The sequence below is a fragment of the Mus musculus genome, chromosome 8 (assembly GCF_000001635.26).
Source record: "Mus musculus strain C57BL/6J chromosome 8, GRCm38.p6 C57BL/6J".
NCBI lineage: Eukaryota > Metazoa > Chordata > Mammalia > Rodentia > Muridae > Mus > Mus musculus.
The window spans coordinates 21944881-21969622 of NC_000074.6; the positions used below are offsets into that span (position 1 = coordinate 21944881).

The window sequence follows — 24742 nt, forward strand, 5'->3', positions numbered from 1 at the left end:
TTTTTTTTCCTTTTGTCCATTTTTTTCCTTTTTAAATTTTTTTAAAATTAGGTATTTTCTTCATTTACATTTCAAATGCTATTCCAAAAGTCCCCCAGAACCCCCCCCCCCCAACTCCCCTACCCACCGACTCCCACTTCTTGGCCCTGGCATTCCCCCGTACTGAGGCATATAAAGTTTGCAAGACCAAGGGGCCTCTCTTCCCAATGATGGCTGACTAGGCCATCTTCTGATACATATGCAGCTAGAGACATGAGCTCCAGGGGTACTGGTTAGTTCATATTGTTGTTCCACCTATAGGGTTGCTGACCCCTTTAGCTCCTTGGGTACTTTCTCTAGCTCCTCCATTGGGGGCCCTGTGTTCCATCCAATAGCTGACTGTGAGCATCCACTTCTGTGTTTGCCAGGCCCCGGCACAGTCTCACAAGAGACAGCTATATCAGGGTCCTTTCAGCAAAATCTTGCTGGCGTATGCAATGGTGTCAGCATTTGGAGGCTGATTATGGGATAGATCCCGGGTATGGCAGTCTCTAGGTGGTCCATCCTTTCGTCTCAGCTCCAAACTTTGTCTCTGTAACTCCTTCCATGGGTGTTTTGTTCCCCATTCTAAGAAGGGGGGAAAGTGTCCACACTTTGGTCTTCGTTCTTCTTGAGTTTCATGTGTTTTGCAAATTGTATCTTGCATCTTGGGTTTTCTAAGTTTCTGGGCTAATATCCACTTATCAGTGAGTACATATCATGTGAGTTCTTTTGTGATTGGATTACCTCACTCAGGATGATGGAGGGCCAAGATTCTAACACACTAAGAATCACTGGTAACTCGCCGACTCATTCTCTACCTGGATGTTTTCTTTTCTCTAAAGTATACTCGACTTCATTGCATCTTACACATCCTTTTGGCAGCTGGGAATTTTCCAGAACTTAATTTATTATTAGCGTGATAATTGATCAGTTAAGCAATCACTCTGTTGGGAGGGTAGATTTTTCTCTGGAATATTCTTCCAGATAACTCTCCAGCACAAAATCTTACACTGTCTCCTTTGGTTTTAGGACAAAATTAAGGCCTACTGACAGCAAATATCTTCAGTACAAATACACATGGCTTTTATACCATAAATGATTATGGAAAGAATATAGATCATATGCCCCAGTACAGGGGAATGCCAGGGCCAATAAGTGGGAGTGGGTGAGATGGGGAGCAGGATGGGGGGGTACTGGGGGGCTTTGGGGATAGCATTTGAAATGTAAATGAAGAAAATATCTAATAAAAAATAATTATACCATCTTTGAAAGTCTTATATATGCATAAACTTGAAAAATTTAAGGACAGTTTGCATCTAATTGTTTGTTTAGCCATGAATTACCCTGAGCAGACAGCTTATCACTAGAAACCTAAACACCACTGATGTTTAACCCACTAGAAGAAAAGAACTCAAAATTAACCCAATTTCTTCAATGACATTTAGTATCTACTGGGATAGCTAACTTATCCCACAAGAGCCACTATGCCAGTTATCAATCAATTAACTAAGAATTGGTAGATAACACTTGTAAACAAGTAGGCTATACATAAAACTTTACTAGAGGAAGAAAGGGGTGGATAGTTGTAGGTTTTGTGGAATTGGGGGTCCTGGAGATGGAACATGAAGGGAAATGAGAGACGCCTAAGAAGAAAGGAAACAGAATATTCCAGGCAAAAAGGCAGGGTGCTTTCTCTGCCTTGCCTCTAATAAGACTTAGACAAAAGGTCGATCGGCTGGCCCACTCGTCACTCAATGGAGCATGGAAAATAGTTTTCCCTCAAGGCTGTTTCTGAGCACTAGAACGGATCTTACTCTCCTCTCCTTAATAAAGGAACTGGGCTCCATTACTGTACCTTCTCCATCTCCCCTCCCCTGCTGCCCGGAGACATGAGAATCTTTTCTTTAATTGTTGCTGGGCTTGTTCTTCTCATTCAACTTTACCCAGGTAAGGGGAAAGTCACTGGAGTGGCAGCGTTGCCAACTTGATCAGGATCTGTCCTTGGAAAACAAGCTAACTTCAGAGAAACCTCGCCCTTCAGCTCTGTGGTCCGTAAGTCTGGGACCAAAGGGGCCCTGGAAACGTTGCTCCAAGCTGAGGGACAGAAGACTAAGCTTACGCTAACTCAGATCAGCGAGGACTGGAGCACCTGGGCCACTTCTCCAGTCATTCTGCGCAGGGATTTGGACTTCTTCACTCCTTTAGATTCTTTCACTGGTTTTCAAATCTCAACATATGCCAGCACATGATAAAGTGACTGCTTTAAAATGGGAAAAAAAAAAAAAAGTCAACATTTCCATGTTGGTAGTTGGTTCAAATAGCTTGCTGTGAGATCATTTCAAACTTGTTTTTTGGGACTTCATAGATAATGGTACCATCCTGATTTGTTTGCTCTTGAGAATCAGGGTGCTTTAAACAAATCTGTTTGTGCAGCATAACCTACACCCTACAACAATCTGGCTAGCCCCCCCCTCAAACACCCTTGCTACATACTCCCTGTATCCAGCTTTCCCATCCTACTGAATAACTCTCAAGTGTCTAACCGTCTTGGGTATGTGTGTCAACACCAGAAGCTCTAGGAAGACAAGAGACCCAGACCGTGTGTCCTTCCACTTGTGAGACATTGTCCCCAGCTGTGTTCATTCAGCTATGCAAAATAAGCAGAGACGTTTTAATTAAAGCAGAGCCTTTGTCCTTAATTTTCTGGAAATGTACTGCCATGCTATATCTGTTAATAAATAATAGAGTCCCTGAAAGTAATAGATTAGTAAGTGAGTGAGGAAAGACATAGAGCTTTAATCCAAACCATTTTCCTAAAAGTCAGAATGCCGAGTACAGAGGAGCAGGAGCAGGACAGACCGCACACTGACTGGGAGATGCAGAAAGCCTCCCGAGGAGCCGGTTTACATGGACCGTTCTAAGAGGCTGCACAGACATAGAAGCATGCAGGAAACAGCCATGGTGAACTCTCCCAGGAACAGTCCGTGCTGAGCTCTTCCTGGCAAACCAGGCTCCCAGTTAGGTTCTTGAACTCTGTGTTTGCATTTCTTTTCTGCAAGGGCCAAGAAGGAGAGCATTGTTGACTGATTTTGTATCTGAAACATTAAGACCATATGCTATCTGGCATGGTTTATTGTTGACCTGCCTATAGTATCAATCGTACTGTCTTTGCATTTTGATCTATATCAGACACTATTAGAAGTACAAAAAAAAAAAAAATCTTGTCGGGAAGGTTTGTTTCTTGGAGTTGGGAAATGGATTGCTGCCTTCCTAGGGAGAGACACTATCTATGTGAGATGTGTGACTCCTATACATGATTGCTAAGGGCACTGATTGCAAATGACATGCCAGGAGTCTGCTTCTCTCTCTCTCTCTCTCTCTCTCTCTCTCTCTCTCTCTCTCTGTGTGTGTGTGTGTGTGTGTGTGCGCGTGCATTTATCTGTCTCTGTCTCTGCCTCTGCCTCCCTGTTTCTCTCTGTCTCTCTGTCTCTGTCTCTCTGTCACTCTCTGATTAAGTAATGAAGTGTTCACTTTTTATCCTAGTGAAAGATTACTAGATAACTAACAGTCACTCTCTCCCCTAGCCTGGGGCACATTGTACAGAAGGTTCCTCTGTAAAAAGATGAATGGCCAATGTGAAGCTGAGTGCTTTACCTTCGAGCAAAAGATTGGGACCTGCCAAGCCAATTTCCTGTGCTGCAGGAAAAGAAAGGAACACTGAACTCTCAGCACCAGCCGTGAGCAGAATCTCAGAAGAAACTTCTCGGGACTGTCCCTCACTGGCCTCTTCTCCAGTTTTGGGCTTTGGGAAGTCAGGTCTATTCAGTGTCTAGTATAGTGGAAAATGACCTCCCTGGGTCTGACCTTCTGTGGGGCTGACACTATGTCCTGTTAACAAAGTCTACACACTCTGTTTCTGTCACAGTCTAAGGATTGTTCCATTCTCCCACAAAAGTATAAAAACAAAACAAAAACAAAAAACATAAAAGCAGGTAAGATGGAAGAGTTGGCCCATGATTTAGACGAGCTGCCTTCTCTAGTTCTCTCCCTAGCTTTAAGCAGATCTTTGACAACAGGTCTTCCCTTCAAATTTCTGATACCTGTAAATAGAAGGAACTTGACCCTCACTGTAAATGGGTTATCTGCTAAACACAGACGTCTTCAGCAATAGCCCCACCATACATTGTGAGAAATTATTTAGGTTGACTTCCATATACTGGATGCCCTAAAACATTGAGTTCCATGTAGCACAGAGCTCTAAATGCATCAAAATGAACATTGGCTGTAGCATAAATGTGTCTCAAGCTGGCCGAGTACAGTGAGAACTTAAATCATAGCCTGTGCAGACCTCATAGTCCTCAGAAGTCCTGAACTCAGTGCCTACCAACAGATGAGGCTACATTCAATCTATGATTTACTGCACTTATAATTTAGACTTCTGGCTTTGACATCTCATGTTCTTAGCGTGTCCATTAAGTAGTGTTCTGGGCAAAGACAGAACAAAGGCCATGGATAAAGGTCTGGTAGTTCTCAGCAGCCAAAGTGAAAGGAGAGGAGAAAAGAATCAGCCACAAAGAAAACAGGTAGATGCTTCCCCCAAATGCTCCCTGCAGAAAAATGGCACACTCTGGCTTGCCCTATGCATTAAGTCACCAGGACTGGAAGTCCAGTGTACTTCACAGGCCACGTTTAGCATGTAGCTTTCCTAGCCAGCCCTGTTAAGCTTGCTTCCTGCAAAGATTAAAATAAAAGAACCAAATAAAACTATTTGCTAAAAGAAGGGGTATTTTTGAGAAAATGTTTTAAAATAAGAGATAGGAGCTGGGGTGATGGCCCAGCTTTTAAGAGTGCTTACTGCTCTCAGTTTCCATCCCCAGCACTCAGACTAGGCACACACAACTGCCTTTGGCTCTAGTTTCAAAGGTCCTGATGACTTCTGGCCCCCTTCAGCACCTGCATGTTCAAGGAACAGGGAAACTCATGAAGGCGCACACTGCACAGTTAAATACCAATGAGTAAACGAATTTTAATATAAGGAAGACAGCATGTCCTCAAGAATTGTCCTGCTATTAGTACTTGTCTCTGTGGTTTCACATTTTCTTCTCAAAACTGGGCCCGAAGAGATCATGGAACCTCTGCCCTGATCAAGTAAATTCTGTTTCAGATGAACCTAGCGGAACATTTGTCAGCACATTTACCCTTCTCATTTCTCCCTTTATTCTTTCTTTCTTTTGTTGAGAGCTTTTGGTGCCACTTCTAGGGATTTGGCATTTGTCACTGGGCTCAGACAAGGAAGTAGCTCAGATAAGACTATCAGAAACAGAGCCCACGGGGCTTTGTTCCCTGATTTGATGAATCACTACCTTGTGTGATCTCTCTACTTAATTATTTTCTGGTGTGATCTTCTTTTTACTACTTCTCTTGAGAGCTGACCACGTGTTTTGGATGTACTGAGAATAATATAAAAGCAGGCTGGAGAGACATAGAGCTGCTTCAGCCTCAGCACTGGCTGGGGTCGGGTTATAATGTTGTCTAATTGTTTTTCTTTCTCAGTCCTTACTCCCTCGCTTGAGACCCTGTTGACTGACTGAGCTGGCTTGGTCATTCTTTCACTGTCAAATGATTAGAAATGCAATGCACATTTTCCCAGTTTTCAAAACGTCTTCTCTACAGGCTGTGGAAAAGTCTACTGTCACCAAACCAATGGAATCTGTCTTTATAAAGAAGCCACTGCTCTCTTCACAAAAGAACCAGTTGCTGGCAATAGTCTAGGATCTGCATTTGTCTTCTTGGCCTTCTCTGGGATGTTCTACAATGTGGTTCAGCTCCCACCTTTTCCGTTCTCTCTACATCTCTCTGAGGGCATCTCCTCTGCTGACTTTACCCACTCACTGTCTCTACCTCTGTTTCTTAGGTTTTGTTTGTTGTTGTTGTTGGGTTTTTTTGTTTTGTTTTGTTTTGTTTTTTGTTTTTGGGTTTTTTTTTTGTTTTTTTGTTTTGTTTTGTTTTGTTATGGAACTGCATAGCCTGCATTTGCCCACCTTATTACACATGCTACCTTGAAGTCCCCACTCAACCCTGTGGCTTTGTGTCTCACTGCATACCATAGCATTTATTTGTCAACATTTCTGGGTCCTGAGTTCTCATCCTGCCCAGGGTGGGGAGTGGCTGGCTTCCAGGGGGCTTAGATAGCTCTTGGAGGCAACAGAACTATTGTGTATCCTAATTATGGCAGTGGCAGTATAATCATGAATCTGTCGACTCTGTATGACAAGCATGTGAAAACACACGGGTGCACACACACACATACACACACGACATGCACATATGTCTAAGCTGTATGTTCACAGTACACATGTGCCCAATTGAGATAAATGATTTGCTGGCTCGTAGTTATAACACTAAAGTTTACTAACTATGATGAGCTTCTTTGTAATACATTCCTAAATATGTTGTAAATTAACTTGCAAGTGATTATTTTGAATGAATATGGCTGTATTAGTCAGGGTTCTCTAGAGTCACAGAACTTATGGATAGTCTCTAGATAGTAAAGGAATTTATTGATGACTTACAGTCGGCAGCTCAATTCCCAACAATTGTTCAGTCGCAGCTGTGAATGGAAGTCCAAGGATCTAGCAGTTACTCAGTCTCACACAGCAAGCAGGCGAAGGAGCAAGAGCAAGAGCTAGACTCCCTTCTTCCAATGTCCTTATATTGTCTCCAGCAGAAGGTGTAGCCCAGATTAAAGGTGTGTTCCACCACACCTTTAATCCCAGATGAAAGGCGTAGCCCAGATTAAAGGTGTGTTCCTTAAACTCGGAGATTCAATCTTCTGGAATCCATAGCCAATATGGCTCAAGATCTTCAAACCAAGATCCAGATAAGGATCTCCAAGCCTCCAGATAAGGGTCACTGGTGAGCCTTCCAATTCCGGATTGTAGTTCATTCCAAATATTGTCAAGTTGACAACCAGGAATAGCCACTACAATGGCCTTTCAGAAATGAATAGCATAAACAGCATAGTTTTTAGGATTTTAGGAATTGAAAGTGGAGAATGTTGTCTGAGGACAGTGAAACTATTCACTATCAATATGGGAAGGAATCTTATAGATAATTCTTAATGTTTTCATTTTGCACAGTAGAAGTTTATGACAGTCTACTGTCTTGATGAAGCTCAATCTCACAGAGTCAGTCAGGTGTCAGTGCCAAAATGACATCTTACTACCTTAATGTCAGTTCCTTGTCCTTCTCCCTGCAACCCACACAAGTTAGTCTGTGCTGCTTGTCTCTGATGACTGTTCACAAGCTGTTACCACAGGTAGCCAGTTCTTGCAAAGAAAGATCTATAATATTTATGAGCTAGCTTAAAACCTGAGTAAATAAGTCTTCCAGGTTGTCAGTTTATATTGAAATGTTTCTTAATTACCTTTAAACATCATCAGGTTATAGCATTTTAATAATTTAATCCACTTTAATCAATATGTATTTTACTGCTAATCCGCATTTGATTCTTAAATGTAATTCTGGCTTATAACAATAAGAAGCACTGGGGAATTATACATTACCAAGCTCCTTTGTTAGCTCACACCCATGGGGCTTTATGTACCATGGCACGTGCACAACAGTGCCTGACAGTTGTAGTAGAATCTAAGGATGAGAAACTTGACTGAAGACTCTTTCCAGGGTAGATGATAAAGATGGTGGATCTTCTCCCCTGTTGTAGCCTCATGTCTGGTAAAGATGAAATGTTATCTGGAGACTTTGGGAAGCTCCTCGGGGAAGATGCTATGGCCATGGGGAGCAACTTCTCACATATGTGGCATTTGTCTGTGAGTGCAAGTAGTTTCCAGAATGCCACCTTCCAGGAGTAGTAGCATGGTTCACTACTAGGAGGAGAATTTAAGAGGAAGTTTCCAAGAGATGTTTCTAAACAGCCAACTAAGTACTCTTTGGGTCAACAATCCAAGAAGCAAAAGGCTTTGCATCTGTGCTGTGTGTGTGTGTGTGTGTGTGTGTGTGTGTGTGTGTGTGTGATGTCCCTGTTGATGCCTAGTAAGTTCAATGCCGTTTTACATACTGTGCATAGCTAAACTCAAGCTTGTTTGGTCTAGATCTAAAACAATGGTTTTGTAAAACTTTAAATTTGGTTGTATCAGACATTGAATTAATGAACAGAGGCTCAATATTCAATAAACATGTGTGATTTACAAAACTCAACCTCATATTATTTGAATATTTTCTTCACATTTTGGTGGCTACATTTTGATGTTATAATCCTCTATGATATTTTGCATTTCAGATATTCAAATTATTAGCCCCAAATTTTTTTTTTGATTGGATATTTTCTTTATTTACATTTCAGGGGTTTTCCCCTTTCCATGTCTCTATTTTGGAAATTCCCTGTCCCAATCCCCCTCCCCCTGCCTCTATGAGGGTGCTCCCCCACCCACCCACTCCCATCCTCCTGCCCTGGAATTCCCCTACACTGGGGCATCAAACACCCTCAGGCCCAAGGGAGGCTTCTCCCACTGATGTCCAACAAGGCCATCCTCTGCCACATATGTGGCCAGAACCATTAGCCCCAAATTTTTATTTCATTCCATTTTATAATTTATATTTTATCTTTCTATTAGTACTTCCATTTTTTAAGCATTTTTGTTTGTTTGTTTTTTTAATTAGGTATTTTCCTCGTTTACATTTTCAATGCTATCCCAAAGGTCCCCCATACCCACCCCCCCAATGTTTTTTAATATTTTATTTACTTATTTAATGAGGTCTCTACCTGCACATACACCTGCATGCCAGAAGAGAACATCAGATCCCATTACAGACAGTTGTGAGCCACCATGTGGTTGCTGGGAATTGGACTCAGGACCTCTGGAAGAGCAGTCAATGCTCTTAGTCACTAAGCTATCTCACCAGCCCAGTACTTCCATTTTATGACCCATAATTCTTTTGGTTTCTTTGAGGCAGCAATCCAGAGTTTCTCTGAGTGTTATGACTCATTAAAAGCTTTCCACTTTTGTCAAAGAAAAAATATTATATTTACTAAATGTATTATGGACTGTCTAAGTTAGGGTTTTACTGCTGTGAACAGACACCATGAGCAAGGCAACTCTTATTAGGACAACATTTAATTGGGGCTGGCTTACCGGTTCAGAGGTTCAATCCATCATCATCAAGGTGAGAACATGGCAGCTTTCAGGCAGGCATGGTGCAGGAGGAGCTGAGAGTTCTACATCTTCATCTGAAGGCTGCTAGCAGAATACTGACTTCCAAGTAGCTAGGAGTAGTCTTAAAGCCCATGCCCACAATGACACACCCACTCCAACAAGGCCACATCTACTTCAACAGGGCCACACCTTCTAAGAGTGCCACTCCCTGAACCAAGCATATATAAATGATAGCATTCCACTCCCTGACCCCCATAGGCTTGATCAATAACATGAGTCTATGGAGGCCATATCTAGCCATAGCATAATTTTAAAAGTAAATTTAGTCCAACTTCCAAAGTCCCCATAGTCTATAGCAGCATCAACAATGTTAAGAACCTAAAGTTCAGAGTCTCTTCTGAAATTCATCCCATCACTTAACTGTAATCCCCAAATCAAGACAGGAAACCAGCTGGGCAAATTCCAAACTCTGCATCACCATGTTTGATGCCAAAGCAGTTTTCAGATCTCCAACTCCTTTTTCATCTTTGCTGACAGCAACAAACTTCTTTCTCCTGGGCTGCTTCCACTCTCTGTTAGCAGCTTTCCACAGCAGATATCTCACGGCTCTGGCATCTCGAACATCTTGGGTCCTCCAAGGCAACTTCAAAGTTATAGCTTCTTGTTTCAGTGTCTGGGATCCACACATGATCTTCTGTGCTCCTCCAAAGGGCTGGTGTCACTTCTCCAGCTCTGCCCTCTGTAGCACTTTAAGCTCATGTTGATCCACTCCACTGCTGCTGCTGTTCCTGGTGATCATCCCATGGCCCTAACATCTCCAATACACTGGGGTGTTCCACTGCAACTAGGCTTCACCAAAAGCCTCTCACAGGCTCTCTTCATGGTCAAATCATACTCAGCAACAAAGTCTTCCATATTCCAACTAGGATAGCCCATTAAGCCCCACTTAAAGCATCCCATGGCTTTCCAAATCCAAAGTCCCCAAATCCATATTTTTCTAAACAAAAGCATGGCCAGAACCAACTTCTGTCTTAGTTAGGGTTTTACTGCTGTGAACAGACACCATGACCAAGGCAACTCTTATAAGGACAACATTTAATTGGGGCTGGGCCAAGCATATACAAACCATCACACAGAGGTTTTTTTGTTTTGTTTTTTATTGTTGTTGTTGTTTTTTGGTGGTTTTGTTTGTTTGTTTGTTTGGACATGAGCACTAGAAATGGAAGCCACAGAAACAGTATCTCTCTGTAGCAGTGAGATTTGGGGTTCATGTTCAAATATAGTACTGAAAAGTAAGAAACCACAAGAGACAACATAGAGGCCAACGAATGGAAAATTACTGAGAGAAAAGAAAACGTATGAAAAGTGGATTCTGAATCATACAACAAATAGTACAAGATTCTTAGTGCTGAGAAGCCACGATCAGAAGATAGGCAATCGCGCCCTCTAGTGGCCATATCACGCAATAACCCTTCCTTTGCAAGATGGGTTTTTCAGCATAGCATTTCTTGTTCCTTTCTCAATAAATGTTTTGAAGTCAGTACTGCCCATCCTGTGCTTCTGCCCTTTGCTGTCTGGACAGATATATCCTAATGGGCGAGTTACACACATGGGATAAATGGCAGAGCGCTGGGATCACGGGGTTAAAAGCTCTTTTGAGCTAAATTGGAACAGTGGAAATGTTTAGAAAAATGCTCCTTAACTAAGATTATCTATTAAAATAATAACTGGTATTTCAAAAGAGAAATTAAAACTACACATAATTTCAGTATATTGTAATTGTGACACCAAAATGATCTTTTAAAACAAACTTAGCTCTGTCAGAAGGTAATAGTTGAGAGTATTTCTGAGGCTGGAATGATACCTCTGTCAAAAAACAATTAACTCCTTGTAAAGACTTGAACCTGCGTCCAAGCCAGGTATTCACAGACCCATGCTTGTGACCCCAGGTCTGTGAAAGCAGAGACAAATGGATCCCTGGTGTATCACTGATAGCTCAGGTTAGCAGATGTGGCTAGAGACAAACTGCTGAGAGTCTCTGTCTCAAAAGAAAGAGGATAAAGTCTGAGGAATGACAGTTGACAATCTCTTCTGGCCACCATGTGACTGTCACATGTGTTCTGACACACATACACAAACACCTGCATGTGCTCGCATGTACACACACATACAACTAATGTGAGTCCTTTTGTGTCTAAACCATGGCAAGTTATCATTGAGAAGAAAGCACATGACTTTACACTTAATACATATTTTAAAACAGCTATGAATTCCTCTTCCTGACAAGTCCTCTGGGGCACACCCAAGTGTCCTAAGCAGCTGGCTGTCTGCCAGAGTTCCATTGTCCCACCACCTTGCCATCTAATACACCAGGCCTACAACACAAGAAAAATCCCTTACTGCCCACCCCAACCCCACCCCCATCTGGCTTTGTCCCTAGGAGCACACCCAACTTCTAGGAAACATCCACTGCCCGCTGAGTTCCATTGTCTGGGCCAAGGCTGCCATTTGGAGACCCAGGAACATCCAAGTAGGCCTGCCTTCCCAATACCTGCTACAACAGGAATGGTCATGGATAAACAGATGGTGAAAAGCCAGCCTAAGAACAGAATCAAGAGCCAGGCGTGGTGGTGCACGCCTTTAATCCCAGCACTTGGGAGGCAGAGGCAGGCGGATTTCTGAGTTCAAGGCCAGCCTGATCTACAGAGTGAGTTCCAGGATGGCCAGGGCTACACAGAGAAACCCTGTCTCGGAAAAAAAAAAAAAAACACAATCAACACAAGCCAAAGTAACATTGTACCCTCAGAGCACAGCTATACTAATACAGCAAGCCCTGGATGTCCTAACACAGCCAAAGCACAAGAAAATGACCTTCAATCCAATCTTATAAAGATGCCACGGGCCTTTAAAGAGGAAATGAATAAATCTCTTGAAGAAGTACAGGAAACTACAAATAAACAGGTGAAGGAAACGAATAAAACTCTTCAAGACCTGAAAGTTGAAATAGAGGCAGTTAAAAAAAATAAACAAATAAGTAAGCCGAGGGAATCCTGGAGACAGGAAACCTAGGGATGAAAACAGGAACAGCAGATGCGAGCATCACCAACAGAAGACAGGAGAAGGAAAAGAGATCTCAGACATAGAAGATAGGATGGAAGACATTGATACATCAGTCAAAGAACATGTCAGATCTAAAAGTTCTTGCCACAAAACATCCAGAAGTCTGGAATACCACAAAAAGACCTAACACAAGAATAAAAGGAATAGAAGAAGGTGAAGAGCTCCAGCTCCAAGACCCAGAAAAGATTTTCAACAAAATCATAGAAAAAAAATTTCCTCAACCCCTCCCCCCCCCAAAAAAAAAAAACAGAGATATGCCTATAAGCATACAAGCAGCTTTCAGAACGCCAATTAGATGGGCCCGAGAGAGGATGACTGAATCTTCCTCAGAAGGGAAAACAAGATATATATCCCAGGTGACGGACATCTAGGTTGCTTCTGATTTCTGACTATTGCAAATAAAGCTGCTATGAACATAGTTAAACAAATGTCCTTGCGGGATGGTGGGGCATCCCTTGATTATACACCCAGGAGTGGTATAGCTGGCTCTTGTGTTAGAACTATTCTCAATCTTCTAAGAACGGCCAGACTGATTTCCAGACTGAAGGCTTTGAAAACACTAGAATCTCGGAAGACTAATGATGTTTTGTTTGTAGCATCTCACTCTGGTACTCGGACTGTGGTGACCCATATTAGCTATCCAGAATCTGCAGCATAGGTGGATTTAAAAACTGGGAGTCTCAGGTTCCCTGTAAACTTTAAGTGAACCTTATTCTGATAATACAAGTGTGTGTGTGTGTGTGTGTGTGTGTGTGTGTGTTTTCCATCAAGAAGTATATAACATGATGTTTGTCTCCAAAGCTCTCCCTGAGAGCTCAGTGATCCAGTGGGACACAGGGGACCCACCGAGTGGACTCTGCCAGCTGGCTAATCTATAGGAATACTTATCCCAGAATTCTTTGGTGGATCCCACACAACAAAAAGATTTTGTGATAAAGCCCAATTCATTGTCTCACCTAGCCCCAGGGCTGGCTGACACAACAGGCCTCAACGTATCTAGGGTTCTCCTCCTTCGATGAAAGAATATTCTGATCTCATGAGCCTCTTGACTTTCTCTGAGCTGTTGGAGCTGGCCCCAGGTCTTAATGGGTGACTCTGTGAAGCTCTTTTGGCTCTGATTTCCTGAAATGGAAGGAAGCAAGAGTTTTAACCAAAGAAATTAAGTTTCATGACATACAGGAATACGTGGTCTTCTGCTGCCCATCACAAATGAACCTATATCTGCATTTCCACCTCCCAAGCATATTCAGTCTGAAACTTAGGGACTTCCACTCCCTATTCAGTGCCTTTAAGTATTTAATCAAGACTAAAACCTCTGTGTTGATGCCTTAAGATCAGGTGTTCTGCATATTAGCCCTCTATCAGATGTGGGGGGGGGGATATTCTCTTGGGGGGGGAGTATGAAATGTAGAAAACAGTTGGGGTGGGTGGAGGGGGGAGTAAAATCTGGATTGTAAAATTTTTAAAAATTTAAAAAAGATCAGGTGTTCTTAATTGGCTACTTTGATTAGATTGCATCATGGAGGCCATGACCTTGAGGGAACATTATAAGAAGCCGGTGCAGCCAGCACCTTTTCAGTTTCTGTCCACTCCTGAAAGTGACGCCTGGTGGGCAGATCCAGACCCCACAGCTCAGAGAAGCCACTAAAGAGACCATAGAGAGAAGGCAGGCTCTCGGGTGGAAATCTTTTATCAGATTTTGCTTGAGGTGAGTGGTTAGAGATGGGAGTGTTTTGAAATGAATCTGAAGTTCAGGGATGAATTTCTCATGTGAAGGTAATGGCATTTCCCTTAAATAGTACTTTCTCATTCAAATTTTTGGCAGCAGTGATGGATTCTTGAAGTGAAACATTCCCTGGATGTTACAACTTCAAGTCCCTAAGTCTCCTGATGGAATATGCTTGGGAGGTGGAAACACAGAAACGGGTTCATTTGTGATAACCATCACCAGGCCATATGTTCCTAGCGCGTCACGAAACGTAACTCCGTAGTTTGAAACTCTTTTGTTAACTTCTGTTTCAGGAAATCAAAGCCAACGGGTCCACAAATGGAGTCACAAATCAAGGGCCTTCCAGCTGTTCCAGCTCAAACAGCCCAGGGAGAGCCAAGAAGCTCATGGGAACAGACACTTCCATCACTGAAAAAGGAGAACCATATGGTAAGTGGAGGCCTGTATGTGTCAGCCAGTCCTGGGCTTAGGTGAGACAGGGATGCACCACAAAAATGTGTTGTGCAGGATTCACTAGAGAAGAATATTGGCATATAGGTTTAAGGCAATAGAAAGTCTTGAGTAGCCAGCTGGTACTGTAGTGGGTAGGTAGGTCCTCTGAATCCCAGTGGGCCACTAAGCCTTTCTCCCAGTGAGTTTTGTGCACAGAAATCAAATTCTAGGTTAGTGTATTTCAATGACAACAGGACAGAAGCAGAAACTTAGGGAGGTTTTTTGGGTTTTTTTTTTTTGTTGTTGTTTGTTTTTTAAAGATATTTTCTTTATTTACATTTCAAATACTATCCCGAAAGTAAAGGCAGGCTGAAAGGCAGAGGCTGTCCCAGAACCATGGGCTTGAATGGATTAGGTCTCCATTGTTTTTGGTTTTCCTGGGAGGGGGGGGTGTTTTTGTTTTTGTTTTTTCTTTTTGGATATTTTATTTATTTGCATTTCAAATGTTATCCCCTTTCCCTGTTTCCTCTCTGCAAACCCCCTATTCCATCCTCCCTCCACCTGCTTCTATGAGGGTGCTCCCACACACACACACTCTCTCTGCCTCACTGCCCTAGCATTCCCCTATACTGGGGCATTGAGCCTCCCCAGGACCAAGGGCCTCCACTCCCTTTGATGTCAGATAAGACTATCCTCTGCTACACATGCAGCTGGAGCCATGAGTCATTCCATGTGTACTCTTTGGTTGGTAGTTTAGCCTCTGGGAGCTTTGCAGGGTCTGGTTGGTTGATATTGTTGTTCTTCCTGTGGGGTTGCAATCCCCTTCAGCTCCTTCAGTCCTTCCCCTAACTCCTCCACTGGAGTCTCCAAGTTCAGTCCAGTCATTGGCTGAGTGCATTCCGCATCTGTATTGGTCAGGCTCTGGCAGAGCCTCTCAGGAAACAGCTATATTAGGCTCCCATCAGCAAGCACTTCTTGGCATCAGCAATAGTGTCTGGGTTTGGTGGCTGCATATGGTATGGATCCCCAGGTGGGGCAATCTCTGGATGGCCTTTCCTTCAGTCTCTGCTCTACTGTTTGCCCCTGTATTACCTTTAGGACAGGAGCAATTCTAGGTTAAAATTTTGGAGATGGGTGGTTGGCTCCATCCCTCAATCAGGGCCCTGTACCTAAACCACTGGATTTGGTCTCTATTAGGTCTCATTTTCATGGTGCCAGGTGGTATTGTCTATGGATGAATTCTATGGCCTGAAAGGTACTTCTGTCTTGGAAATAGTTATGCAAATGTCTGGGGGTCTACTAAGGTCTGATGCTCTGCTACATCTGTCATACTGACCCATGGTCCTGACTGTATCAGAGGTATCAGAGGGCCAGACAAAGGAACTGCTCCCCTGCATGTGGACCTAGAGACTTGAAGAAGGCTCCACTCCTCTTTGGCAGGATTGGTCTATTGGCAGATACAGGGCTTCCTGTCTTCACCTATACATCTCCCAATTATGGGTTCCTCTTCCAGATTCAAAGAAACAACCAGGCAGAGCTTCAACCCATTCTGTAGTGAATGTTGTCCTTGGAGAGAGACCATTACAGGGCCTTTTAGCTCTATGGGAGATTGAGGATGGAGAGGTCTCTGGATCTCTTTGTGACTCGCTGATATCTCCTTTGCTCCTCACAGGTGAAATGCAGAAACTGTGGGGGCTTTGGCCACAATGTAAGAAGCAGAATGTGCCCCATGAAGCAAGGCCATGTGCTCCTAGTCTCCCAGCCTCTGGGAGCCAGGAAGGAGAAAGAGAATGGGGATCCTTGCAGGCCCCATGGTCTACAGAAACTCAGTCAAGACACCAGACAGAGGTAAGTGATGGGAAGGGGGCTGGTGGAAGAGAAGGCTCCAGGTTAAGCAGAGTTCACGGGGATATCCTGTCTTATCTCTCAGTCTCCAAACTGAAAGGGCCAGAGAGCGAGTAAATAGTCTGCTGGCAAGTGAGTGAGTGACTAAGTGACTGAGTGACTATTTTGAGACTAAGGCTGAGGTGTCCCCACACCACTGACTGTCCCACAGGTTTGATGAGCAGCAGAGGAAAGCTCCCTTCCAGAAATTTCCAATGAAGCCGCAAAAGGGGGACCAGCAGGTCAACTTGGCTGTAAGTAGATAACCTGTCCCTGAACGTCCCTTCCTCTGTGCTCTGCCAGTTGCACCTTTCCTTCTGCATGACCTATTTGCTCACCTCATGTCCCCTGTCCATGCTAGATTTCACAAATCCTCTCTGGCAGCAATGATTCATTTGTTCATTTTCATAGTTCAGCCAGACTTGGGCCTCTGCTGTAAGTCTCCTTCACAGACCAGCTCACCTGGAGGATAAGCAGGTTCCTTCTCACTTACCCATGGGTTTAGGTCTCCAGGTCCTCCTTCCTACTGAGGTCAGATGACAAATGGGGCCTGCTCTCTGAGCTTTCTGGTGACCTGAATTTTCTATTGCAGTCTTGACTGTTGCCGTTTTGAACTGATTATGTCTGCTGCTTCTATAAATCTAGACTTTTACTGGAGAAGTCTAAGCAGCATCAGCACATCTATGTCCACCATCCCAATTGGGTGGCTACAATATTCAATGTGGATTGCTGTCTATATGCAGGTTAGGGCAGGCACAAGATAAGGTGAGAGCCTGTGACTGGGCAGTGGAAAAGGAAGAAGAGAGAGACAGAGAGAAGACAGGAAAGAGGGGAAGGGACAAGATGGAACCTATAGGAGCCAGAACCACACAGTCCTGGGAGCCATAAGTATTGGGGATTTCTTAGATAGATGATTAAATAATAATTAGGGTGTGTCTGCCTCATCTGGGTGTGTAACTTGTGTTTACATCAATTGAGTTTTGAGTTCATTGTGCAGGTGTTTTGTGAGTTGAGAATTTACTAATATAAATCTGGCTGATAAATTACAAGCCTCTAGAGCTTTGATTTTACCAGGTTTCTAGGATTTGTGACCGCTAACCACAGGAGGTGGATGGCTGGGAATGTCAGCACAATCAGCAGCAAGAAAACCTCGAGATGGGCGGTCCCTGCATGGGGCTAGCCATGGAGGCAGAGAGATCACTGGGGACAGACAGTAGCTTCCCACAACAGTTCACCTCTAAGACCATTGGTGGAGAGACAGATTCAAGGCAAGCCAATGCCTCTTGCCCTACTTCATATCCCAAGCAAGATTATTAGAATTTTCAATACTATGCTGTAAATTACGTGGAAATTTGAATCTAACAGTTCCTCTATGACCACAGAAGGATGGTCCTAGCTGTCTCTCTGACTATCTATACATCATGTACCTCTTGTCAGACCACACACACAAACACATGTGTGTGCACATCCACACACACGGGGGTTGGAGGGGTAGAGAGAGAGAGAGATTTGGATTATCAGAGTAAGGTTCACTTATAGGGAGACTGCAACTCTCTTCCTTCCATTTCCCAACCCACCATGCTGCAAGTTTTGGATAGCTAATGTGGGTCACCACAGCCTGATGACTTCACATCAGACCGAGCTGCTACAAACTATCACCATAAATCCCATGAGCTCCTGGCGTTGTTTTGAAAGCCTTCACTGCCTTCCATGCTGACAGTGCCCCACTGATCTCTCGATACATCTGTGTTTTTCTACAGCAGCCACGGATGCCAAGCATCCCTGGGATCAGAAAGAGGAGTGCATCTCCAGTCAAAACATCTCTTGGGAAGCAGATGTGCCCTGGAAAACCTGTCCTCCAATGCTTTGACAGCTCCTACATCTTACATTCCAGGCAGAAGGAAGGTCGGAGGATGGCTGTTGCTGGTGTTGCCAAGCTAGTGCTCAGGCAGGATGGAAGAAACTCGGCCTCAGAAGAGCTACTGGATCAAAAGGGTACCTCATGTCAACACCCAGTTGCTGTCCCCAAAAGTAATGCAAGCAGTGAACTGTTCCACAAAGAGCCGAAAGCCCAGGGTCCCAGTAGGAAAACGCAGCCCAGCCAGCATCCTGTCATCCACCAGAATAGACAAAACCCCAAACTCAGCTTTGGGGCCCCAGGTAAGGAAGCTTCCTGGTGCCCCACACAGCCTAGCCAGAATCCTCTGAAGAAACAAAGACTTAACTCTACAGATGCACCAGAGAAGAGCCATGCAAGGACTGGTTCCAAGGGCACCCTGGACAGTCAGTCTCCTCCCATTGCCAACAGACTTGGACTGAAAGGTGCAAATGAAATGAGCAAGAAAATAACAGCCCAGGATCCCAGCACTGACCAACAACAGCTATATAGCAGGGCTGCTCTGTTCGCAACCAGACCCTGTATAGAGTTCCACAGGGCATCCGCTGGCCGTGTTGCAGACCAAGCCCTGAGAATGATCTTCACCAGACACGGTAGTAACTGCTGGAGCTCCAGGTTCCTGTCAGTGCCCCCACCACTTCCCCTTGAGAAGCAAACACCTCCTTCGGAGAGCCCTACCTTCCCTGAGGAAGGAGAGGTAGCAGGATCACAGGTCAAAGTGAGCATCCTCTATGAGGACCTTCAGGTCTCCTCCTCCTCCTCAGAGAACAGTGATGGAGAATGAGCTGCCACATGAAGAGCAGACACCAACACCACCACCACCACCCCCCCACTCAGACTGGCCAAATTCTTTCAGACTGATCCTCTCCCGAATTAACCTGGTAGATGACATGACTGTATCATGTCAGGGTACTTCCAAATGAGCACTCCTATAGTGGGTTGGGACCACATCCCTTTCCTCTCTTTGCAACTAGCCTCACCTCAGCATGATCTCTGGACTCTGAGGTATGCCTCTAAGAAGCACTCTGAAGGTCACCTGTCCTCTCCACTCTTGTCATCAGTGACCTCTAGTATGTCCTTTCAGCTACTTTAATGTTCAAAACTATCTGTCAGTTGTCCTATTTTATGAGCTTTTCTATTTTCACCAATAAAGTTACCTTAGAAATTATGTCTAAGCACTCATGGACTTGAGATGAGTACATAAGGTTTCCCACACTACTTATGACCCAATAGCAATCCAAAAACCCAAGTGACACTCAACCTACTGCATCAGGCTCATCATGTTGACACATGACCTGGTCCTTGGGTCAGTCAACAGGATCTGCAGGAGAGAGAGTGGGAACTGAGGAGCAAGAGACTCAAAGAATGGAGACAAGACAGGCTATCTGATCAAGTCTCGAGTCTCAAGACTCATTTATTGGAAGGTAACTATGGGTATATAGGCACTCGCTGGGGAGTACAGCTGGAGACACTTAACCAGAAGTCCAGGATGTACAGAAGAAAACCAAGATGTTTGATTAGAGTGTGTTCAGCTGTGGTGGACTTCTTGCAAAAACATCATGCTAGGAAAACAAGTCTCTCGTCAGGGTGGAAAAGTACCAACCTGCCAGTAAATAGCCCAAGATGGCTGCAGAGATGAAAGCTGCTTTCTGCTAAGAGTAAGCTCCCAACAGACACAAACATTTTGGCACTGTGCACAGGTACCTCCCACATGTGACCTTAAGACCCTTGAGGGACAGTACAGTCTGTTCTCTCCTTCCAAACCTCTGCTGTGTGACTGAAGCTTTGGCTTCATTGACACCCAGAAATCTAGGTAACACATACCATAAGGTATGAAGCCCTGGTGACTCAAGCTCAGGGTACCCTGGTGTGGGACCCTGACAGTTTCCTCTAGATTTTCCATTCTTCCATTGAAACAAGAGGATATTCAACAACACACAGTAATAGCAGGGCTGGAGGTCCCATAGCTCATGTTGGCCACATGGTAGACCAAGGCCAGAGGATTGCCTCCATTTCAGGGATCAGTTAGATACTTGTTGGCCTGCTAGACAAGTTTCTCCAATGTGGGATAATTCACTGGCTCCATCTGTCATCATAAACTTGGTATCCATCCATGAGTTCAGGACATTGCAAACTTTCTACATCTGGCTTTTGCATTAAGTGTGTTCATGACAACACTCACAGCAGTGCCTGTATTTTTCTATAGTTGTGTGTTTGAGATGGGGTCTCTCAGTGACTATAGAGGTTCGACAACTTGTCTAGCTACTCTAACAAGCTTCAGTGGTGTGCATCTTTCCAGCCTCCTAGCCCGACAAAGTGCTGCTGTCACACTACATCTACAGAACCAGCAGAAGCTCAGGTAACTCTGGGTATTCCCTGCTGGATCCTCTCTGGACCCATACATGTACCACATGGAATGAAACTCTTTTTGACTCAGGCCTAGATGTAAATTTCACTTTTACTTTGTTAGATGAAGTGATGAGATGAGAGCCGTACCCAAACTTTATGAATACATCGTTTGGGCTGAATCCAGAGGGTTGTTCTCTCTGTTCTAACTCTCCCTAGGACTAGGCCTGGATACTTCTAGCCTTCATACAATCGAATCCTCTGCAAATCTGAACCTTGAAAGCTTCAGCTTCCAGCCTCCATCTAACCTGGGCCTAGAATGTTTCAGCCTTGAGACATATTGCGGAACATCCTGTGGAATATACCCGTCCTTTCTAGCTTGTTCTCCCCGCAACCTGTCCCAGTAAAACTGCTACACACCACCACAGCCCCATTTCTCTCCCTGTGCTTCTCTTAAGTACCCTCTCTTTTCTGTGCTGTTCTCACCAGAGTTGGATATATAGTATCTCTGACTCATTCTGTCAAATATTTCTCTGATTGGTCACTTTGCCTGTCAAACATGGTTGCCTTCAAACATGGCTGCTTTCAAGCATGGCTGCTTCCTTCTACAAACCTTACCTTCATTGTTAGGAATTAAAGGTATGTATTAAGAAAGTGTCTATATTCCAGCCATGACATACTGTAACCCAGTGTCTGCATTCCTGCCAGATCACATAGGCCTAGAAGTTCTTTGGATGTGATCCCTTGCCAGAGCAGCCATGTTGCTGGATTAAAATTCCTCTAACACCTAGGTTATCCTTATCTAAGCCCTGGCAGGTCCCCTAACTCTGTCGTTCACTAGAGCTAAAGAATGTTCAACAACAAGGATTAGCAGCTGTGATGGTTTGTATATGCTCGGCCCAGTGAGTAGTACTATTAGAAGGTGTGGCTCTGTTGGAGTAGGTGTGTCACTGTGGGTGTGGGCTTTAAGACCCTCATCCTAACTGCCAGGAAGCCAGTATTCTGCTAGCAGCCTTCACGTGAAGATGTAGACCTTTCAGCTCCTCCAGCACCATGCCTGCCTGGATGCTGCCACGCTCCTGCCTTGATGACAATGGTCTGATCCTCTAAACCTATAAGCCAGCCCCAATTAAATGTTGTCCTTATAAGAGTTGCCTGGGTCATGGTGTCTGCTCACAGCAGTAAAACCCTAAGACAGCATTAGCAGTGCTAATGTTCATATATGTGATGCCAGCCCTGCAGTAGACAAAGGCCTGAAAGATTGCATTTATTCCAGAACTCAAGAGGCTACTTAGTGAGTTTGCAACCAACTTGGACTGCAGTGTGAGACAATTCACTGCCCCACACCTCAGCTTAATCTAGTGTTCATCTATGATTCCAGAATTGTGAAACCTTCCCACAGTTTCTATAGCCTGGCTTTTGCAACATACCTTTCCTTGTCAACACCCACTGCAGAATCCTACACATGCAAGGCTTCAGTGACAGCACCAAATGTTGAGCTATCCTTCCTTTTTCTTCCCTGTTAGTCTCTTTGCGGCCATGTGTGTATGTGTGTTGCAAATTGTGTGAGAATGAAGGCACATCCATGAGCCTCTTAGGCTTTCCTGGGAATATCTTACCCTCAGCCAGCGGGTCACTTGAAGGACAGTTTGGATGTCAGCTGTGGATTAAGCAAAACAGCACAGCTGAAGAGACTTTGCCTGGGCTTTGCCATAACCACTCACCAGCCACTAGAGGAGGCCCATCAGTGTACTTATGGTGACCACCATATCAATCAGGGGTCCCTGTAGGTACTGACATATGTAAACCTTCTCTTTCCATACCAGACTCACGTTTCTCTAGAGGGGAAAATATATTGTACTCTATAGATTATCTTCATATCTTGCTTTGGTGCCAAGGAAACTCAGAGCCAAAAATTAACCAGGTTGCAGCAATTGCCTAGGGACTGTGAGAGCTAGTCTCCACTGAAGATGAAGGAAGTCTACACATGCCTTTTCCAGGAGTCCATCTGAGTGAGAAGCACATGTGCTGATGTACACAGATGTTGAAACATCTGCATTCTAACGACTTCTACTAACATGTTTGCCATATACTTTTCCTTTAATTGTATGTAGCAAGGTATCTAAAGACTCTAAGTTTGTTACAAAACAAGATTTAGAGAAGAAAGGAATAATAACAGGGACTCTCTCTGCATATATATGATAAAGCTTTAGCTCCATTAAGATATAGACTGTTGCAATATTCCAGGGACATCCAGGCTTCTCTGTGATTCTCCAGGATTCAAGAACAGCTGCTGATGTACCAAGAGCTCTAGCATGGATATGGCATCTGCAAACAGGCATCTTGATAGCCATAGTTCCCCTGAGGCTTCTTCTCTGCCAGGCACCCTCAAGTGAGAGCAACACACACATGTGAGTGTGTGTGTGTGTGTGTGTGTGTGTGTGTGTGTGTGTGTGTGTGTGCATGTGCATGCTTTTGCTTGTGACCAGGTATTTGATGCCAACAAAATTTCAAGTCAGCTACAGGTTCTCAGGGTAGAAGAATCACAAATACATCCTTATCTTCATTAAATCTAAAAGTATCCCCCAACCACCCAGGTATTAAAGGCTGTATTATCAGAGCATGGGGACTCCAACTTCAATGTAATTGGAAAATATTTCACATACTTGAAAATCAAGCAAAAGACTTATAAATATAATTAACAAAGGTAACAAAAATGAAAGTACAGTGGATATTAGGGGAAAATTTCTTTTTTAGATAAATCCTGTCTTAGTAGCTGAAACTTTGAGCTCACTTGACACCTCAATCTGCCTTCAACTTGTAATTCCCCTACATAGTCTCTCAAGAGCTGAGATTATTGGCTTGTTCACCTCAGAAGAGAGTTTAATTGAATTATACTTAAACATCTTAAAAATACAGTGAAATATAGAGGGAAATTGCCTTAAGCAAAGGAATAAATTAAGCCTAAAGGAGATCATGCCATTTGCATCATTGATCAGTCTGGAGAACATTATACTAAATGAAATAAGCCAGACAGAGAAATAAAGCCACCAGTATCAGGTCTCGCAGCCATGTGGAATCTCAGAAGAAATCACAGCACATACATAGAAACAGAATAAAATTGTGGTGGGATACAGAGGGGTGAAGCAAGAAGTGGGTCAAAGAACAGCAAGTAGCAGATATTTGGGATACGTAATTCCTGACATGTAATTGTGTTGCCTTGAAGATGTTTGATAAGTGTTGGAGCCAGCCGGTTAGTCAAGGTGGAAACCATGACAGGGGAGTAAGGATGATATAGGAAAGGCAGAAAGAAGCTGCAAGAGACAGATATGGGAGGACTGATGCTTAATATCATGTCAGAGAGCAAGTGTATTTTCTCAGTGTCTATTAAAGGCAAGCAACACAAAGCATGACCAATTCCAGAAATATAAACAATGACCACAAATTCTTACATGGTGAGTTTATGGTACACGGTATCTATGATTGACTAAGGCCATTGATTCTAAGCAAGAAGCTAGTCAAAGTTAACTCCAGAAGTGCTCCCCACAGATAAGATTTTGATAAGAAAGTAAATTTTGGGTGCTCTGAACTCACTATCCCCCAAAGGATATATACCTCTGTGAAATAGCAGGTTTGTTCATTTTCTGGGCTATAGCAAAAGGTTCACTATGTTGACAAAAAAGATCTGGTGTTGAAAATGAAAAACTAAGTCAAGGGGCTTAATAGTAGATTTAAACTAACAGGGAATGAATCCATGAACTCAAAAGCAGCTCCATTGAGATTATCCAGTCCAAAAGAAAGAAAGAAGTCAAAAAGATAAAACTTTAGACTTGTGGGCCACCATCAGCTGCAAACCCAGGAATACCACAAGTCCTGGAAAAAAGGGGGCAGACAAATAACTGAACCTGTCTGACCTTTGATGAAAAACTAAGTAAAGTTGTCCAATATCAAAGAATTTCAACAAAATCAACCAGGATAAACAAAAAAGACACAGAGCAAGACACATCCTAGTCAAACAACCAAAGGCAAGACCAAACATACCAAGAGTCCTTCATTCCAACACCCTACCTGAACAAACAGATGAAATCTGAGGTTAACAGGAATGGTTGACAAAGTCCAAGGTGAGCGATACTAACATCT

At 43.7% G+C, this 24742-nt stretch overlaps 2 protein-coding genes and 1 long non-coding RNA gene across 3 annotated transcripts; 2 read left to right on the forward strand and 1 right to left on the reverse strand.

Moving 5' to 3' along the window:
• Positions 1-1874: 1874 nt before the first annotated feature.
• Defb13 (defensin beta 13) lies at positions 1875-3742 on the forward strand. The gene is made up of 2 exons (NM_139223.4): positions 1875-1968; positions 3606-3742. Exons 1-2 carry the CDS (start codon positions 1911-1913, stop codon positions 3740-3742), a joined length of 195 nt encoding a protein of 64 aa, NP_631969.1. The 5' UTR covers positions 1875-1910.
• Positions 2794-24729, reverse strand: Gm29821. The gene is made up of 3 exons (XR_378797.4): positions 24671-24729; positions 13271-13436; positions 2794-3073 (listed from the first exon to the last, which is right to left on the reverse strand). It is a non-coding gene; the product is annotated as a predicted gene, 29821 (long non-coding RNA).
• Fam90a1a (family with sequence similarity 90, member A1A) lies at positions 13834-19423 on the forward strand. Its single transcript, NM_001081662.1, has 5 exons — positions 13834-14022; positions 14337-14472; positions 16148-16323; positions 16532-16613; positions 18120-19423. The coding sequence occupies exons 2-5, from the start codon at positions 14362-14364 to the stop codon at positions 19038-19040; spliced, it is 1290 nt and encodes a 429-aa protein (NP_001075131.1). The 5' UTR covers positions 13834-14022; positions 14337-14361; the 3' UTR covers positions 19041-19423.
• Positions 24730-24742: the final 13 nt, after the last annotated feature.

Excerpts from the sequence above, each read along its gene's own strand:
- Defb13 (NM_139223.4), top strand. The coding sequence starts at position 1,911 with ATGAGAATCTTTTCTTTAATTGTTGCTGGGCTTGTTCTTCTCATTCAA. Across the intron at positions 1,969-3,605 it reads TCTCATTCAACTTTACCCAG|CCTGGGGCACATTGTACAGA; the intron begins GTAAGGGGAAAG and ends TCTCTCCCCTAG.
- Fam90a1a (NM_001081662.1), top strand. The coding sequence starts at position 14,362 with ATGGAGTCACAAATCAAGGGCCTTCCAGCTGTTCCAGCTCAAACAGCC. Across the intron at positions 16,324-16,531 it reads AGTCAAGACACCAGACAGAG|GTTTGATGAGCAGCAGAGGA; the intron begins GTAAGTGATGGG and ends ACTGTCCCACAG. Across the intron at positions 16,614-18,119 it reads ACCAGCAGGTCAACTTGGCT|CAGCCACGGATGCCAAGCAT; the intron begins GTAAGTAGATAA and ends GTTTTTCTACAG.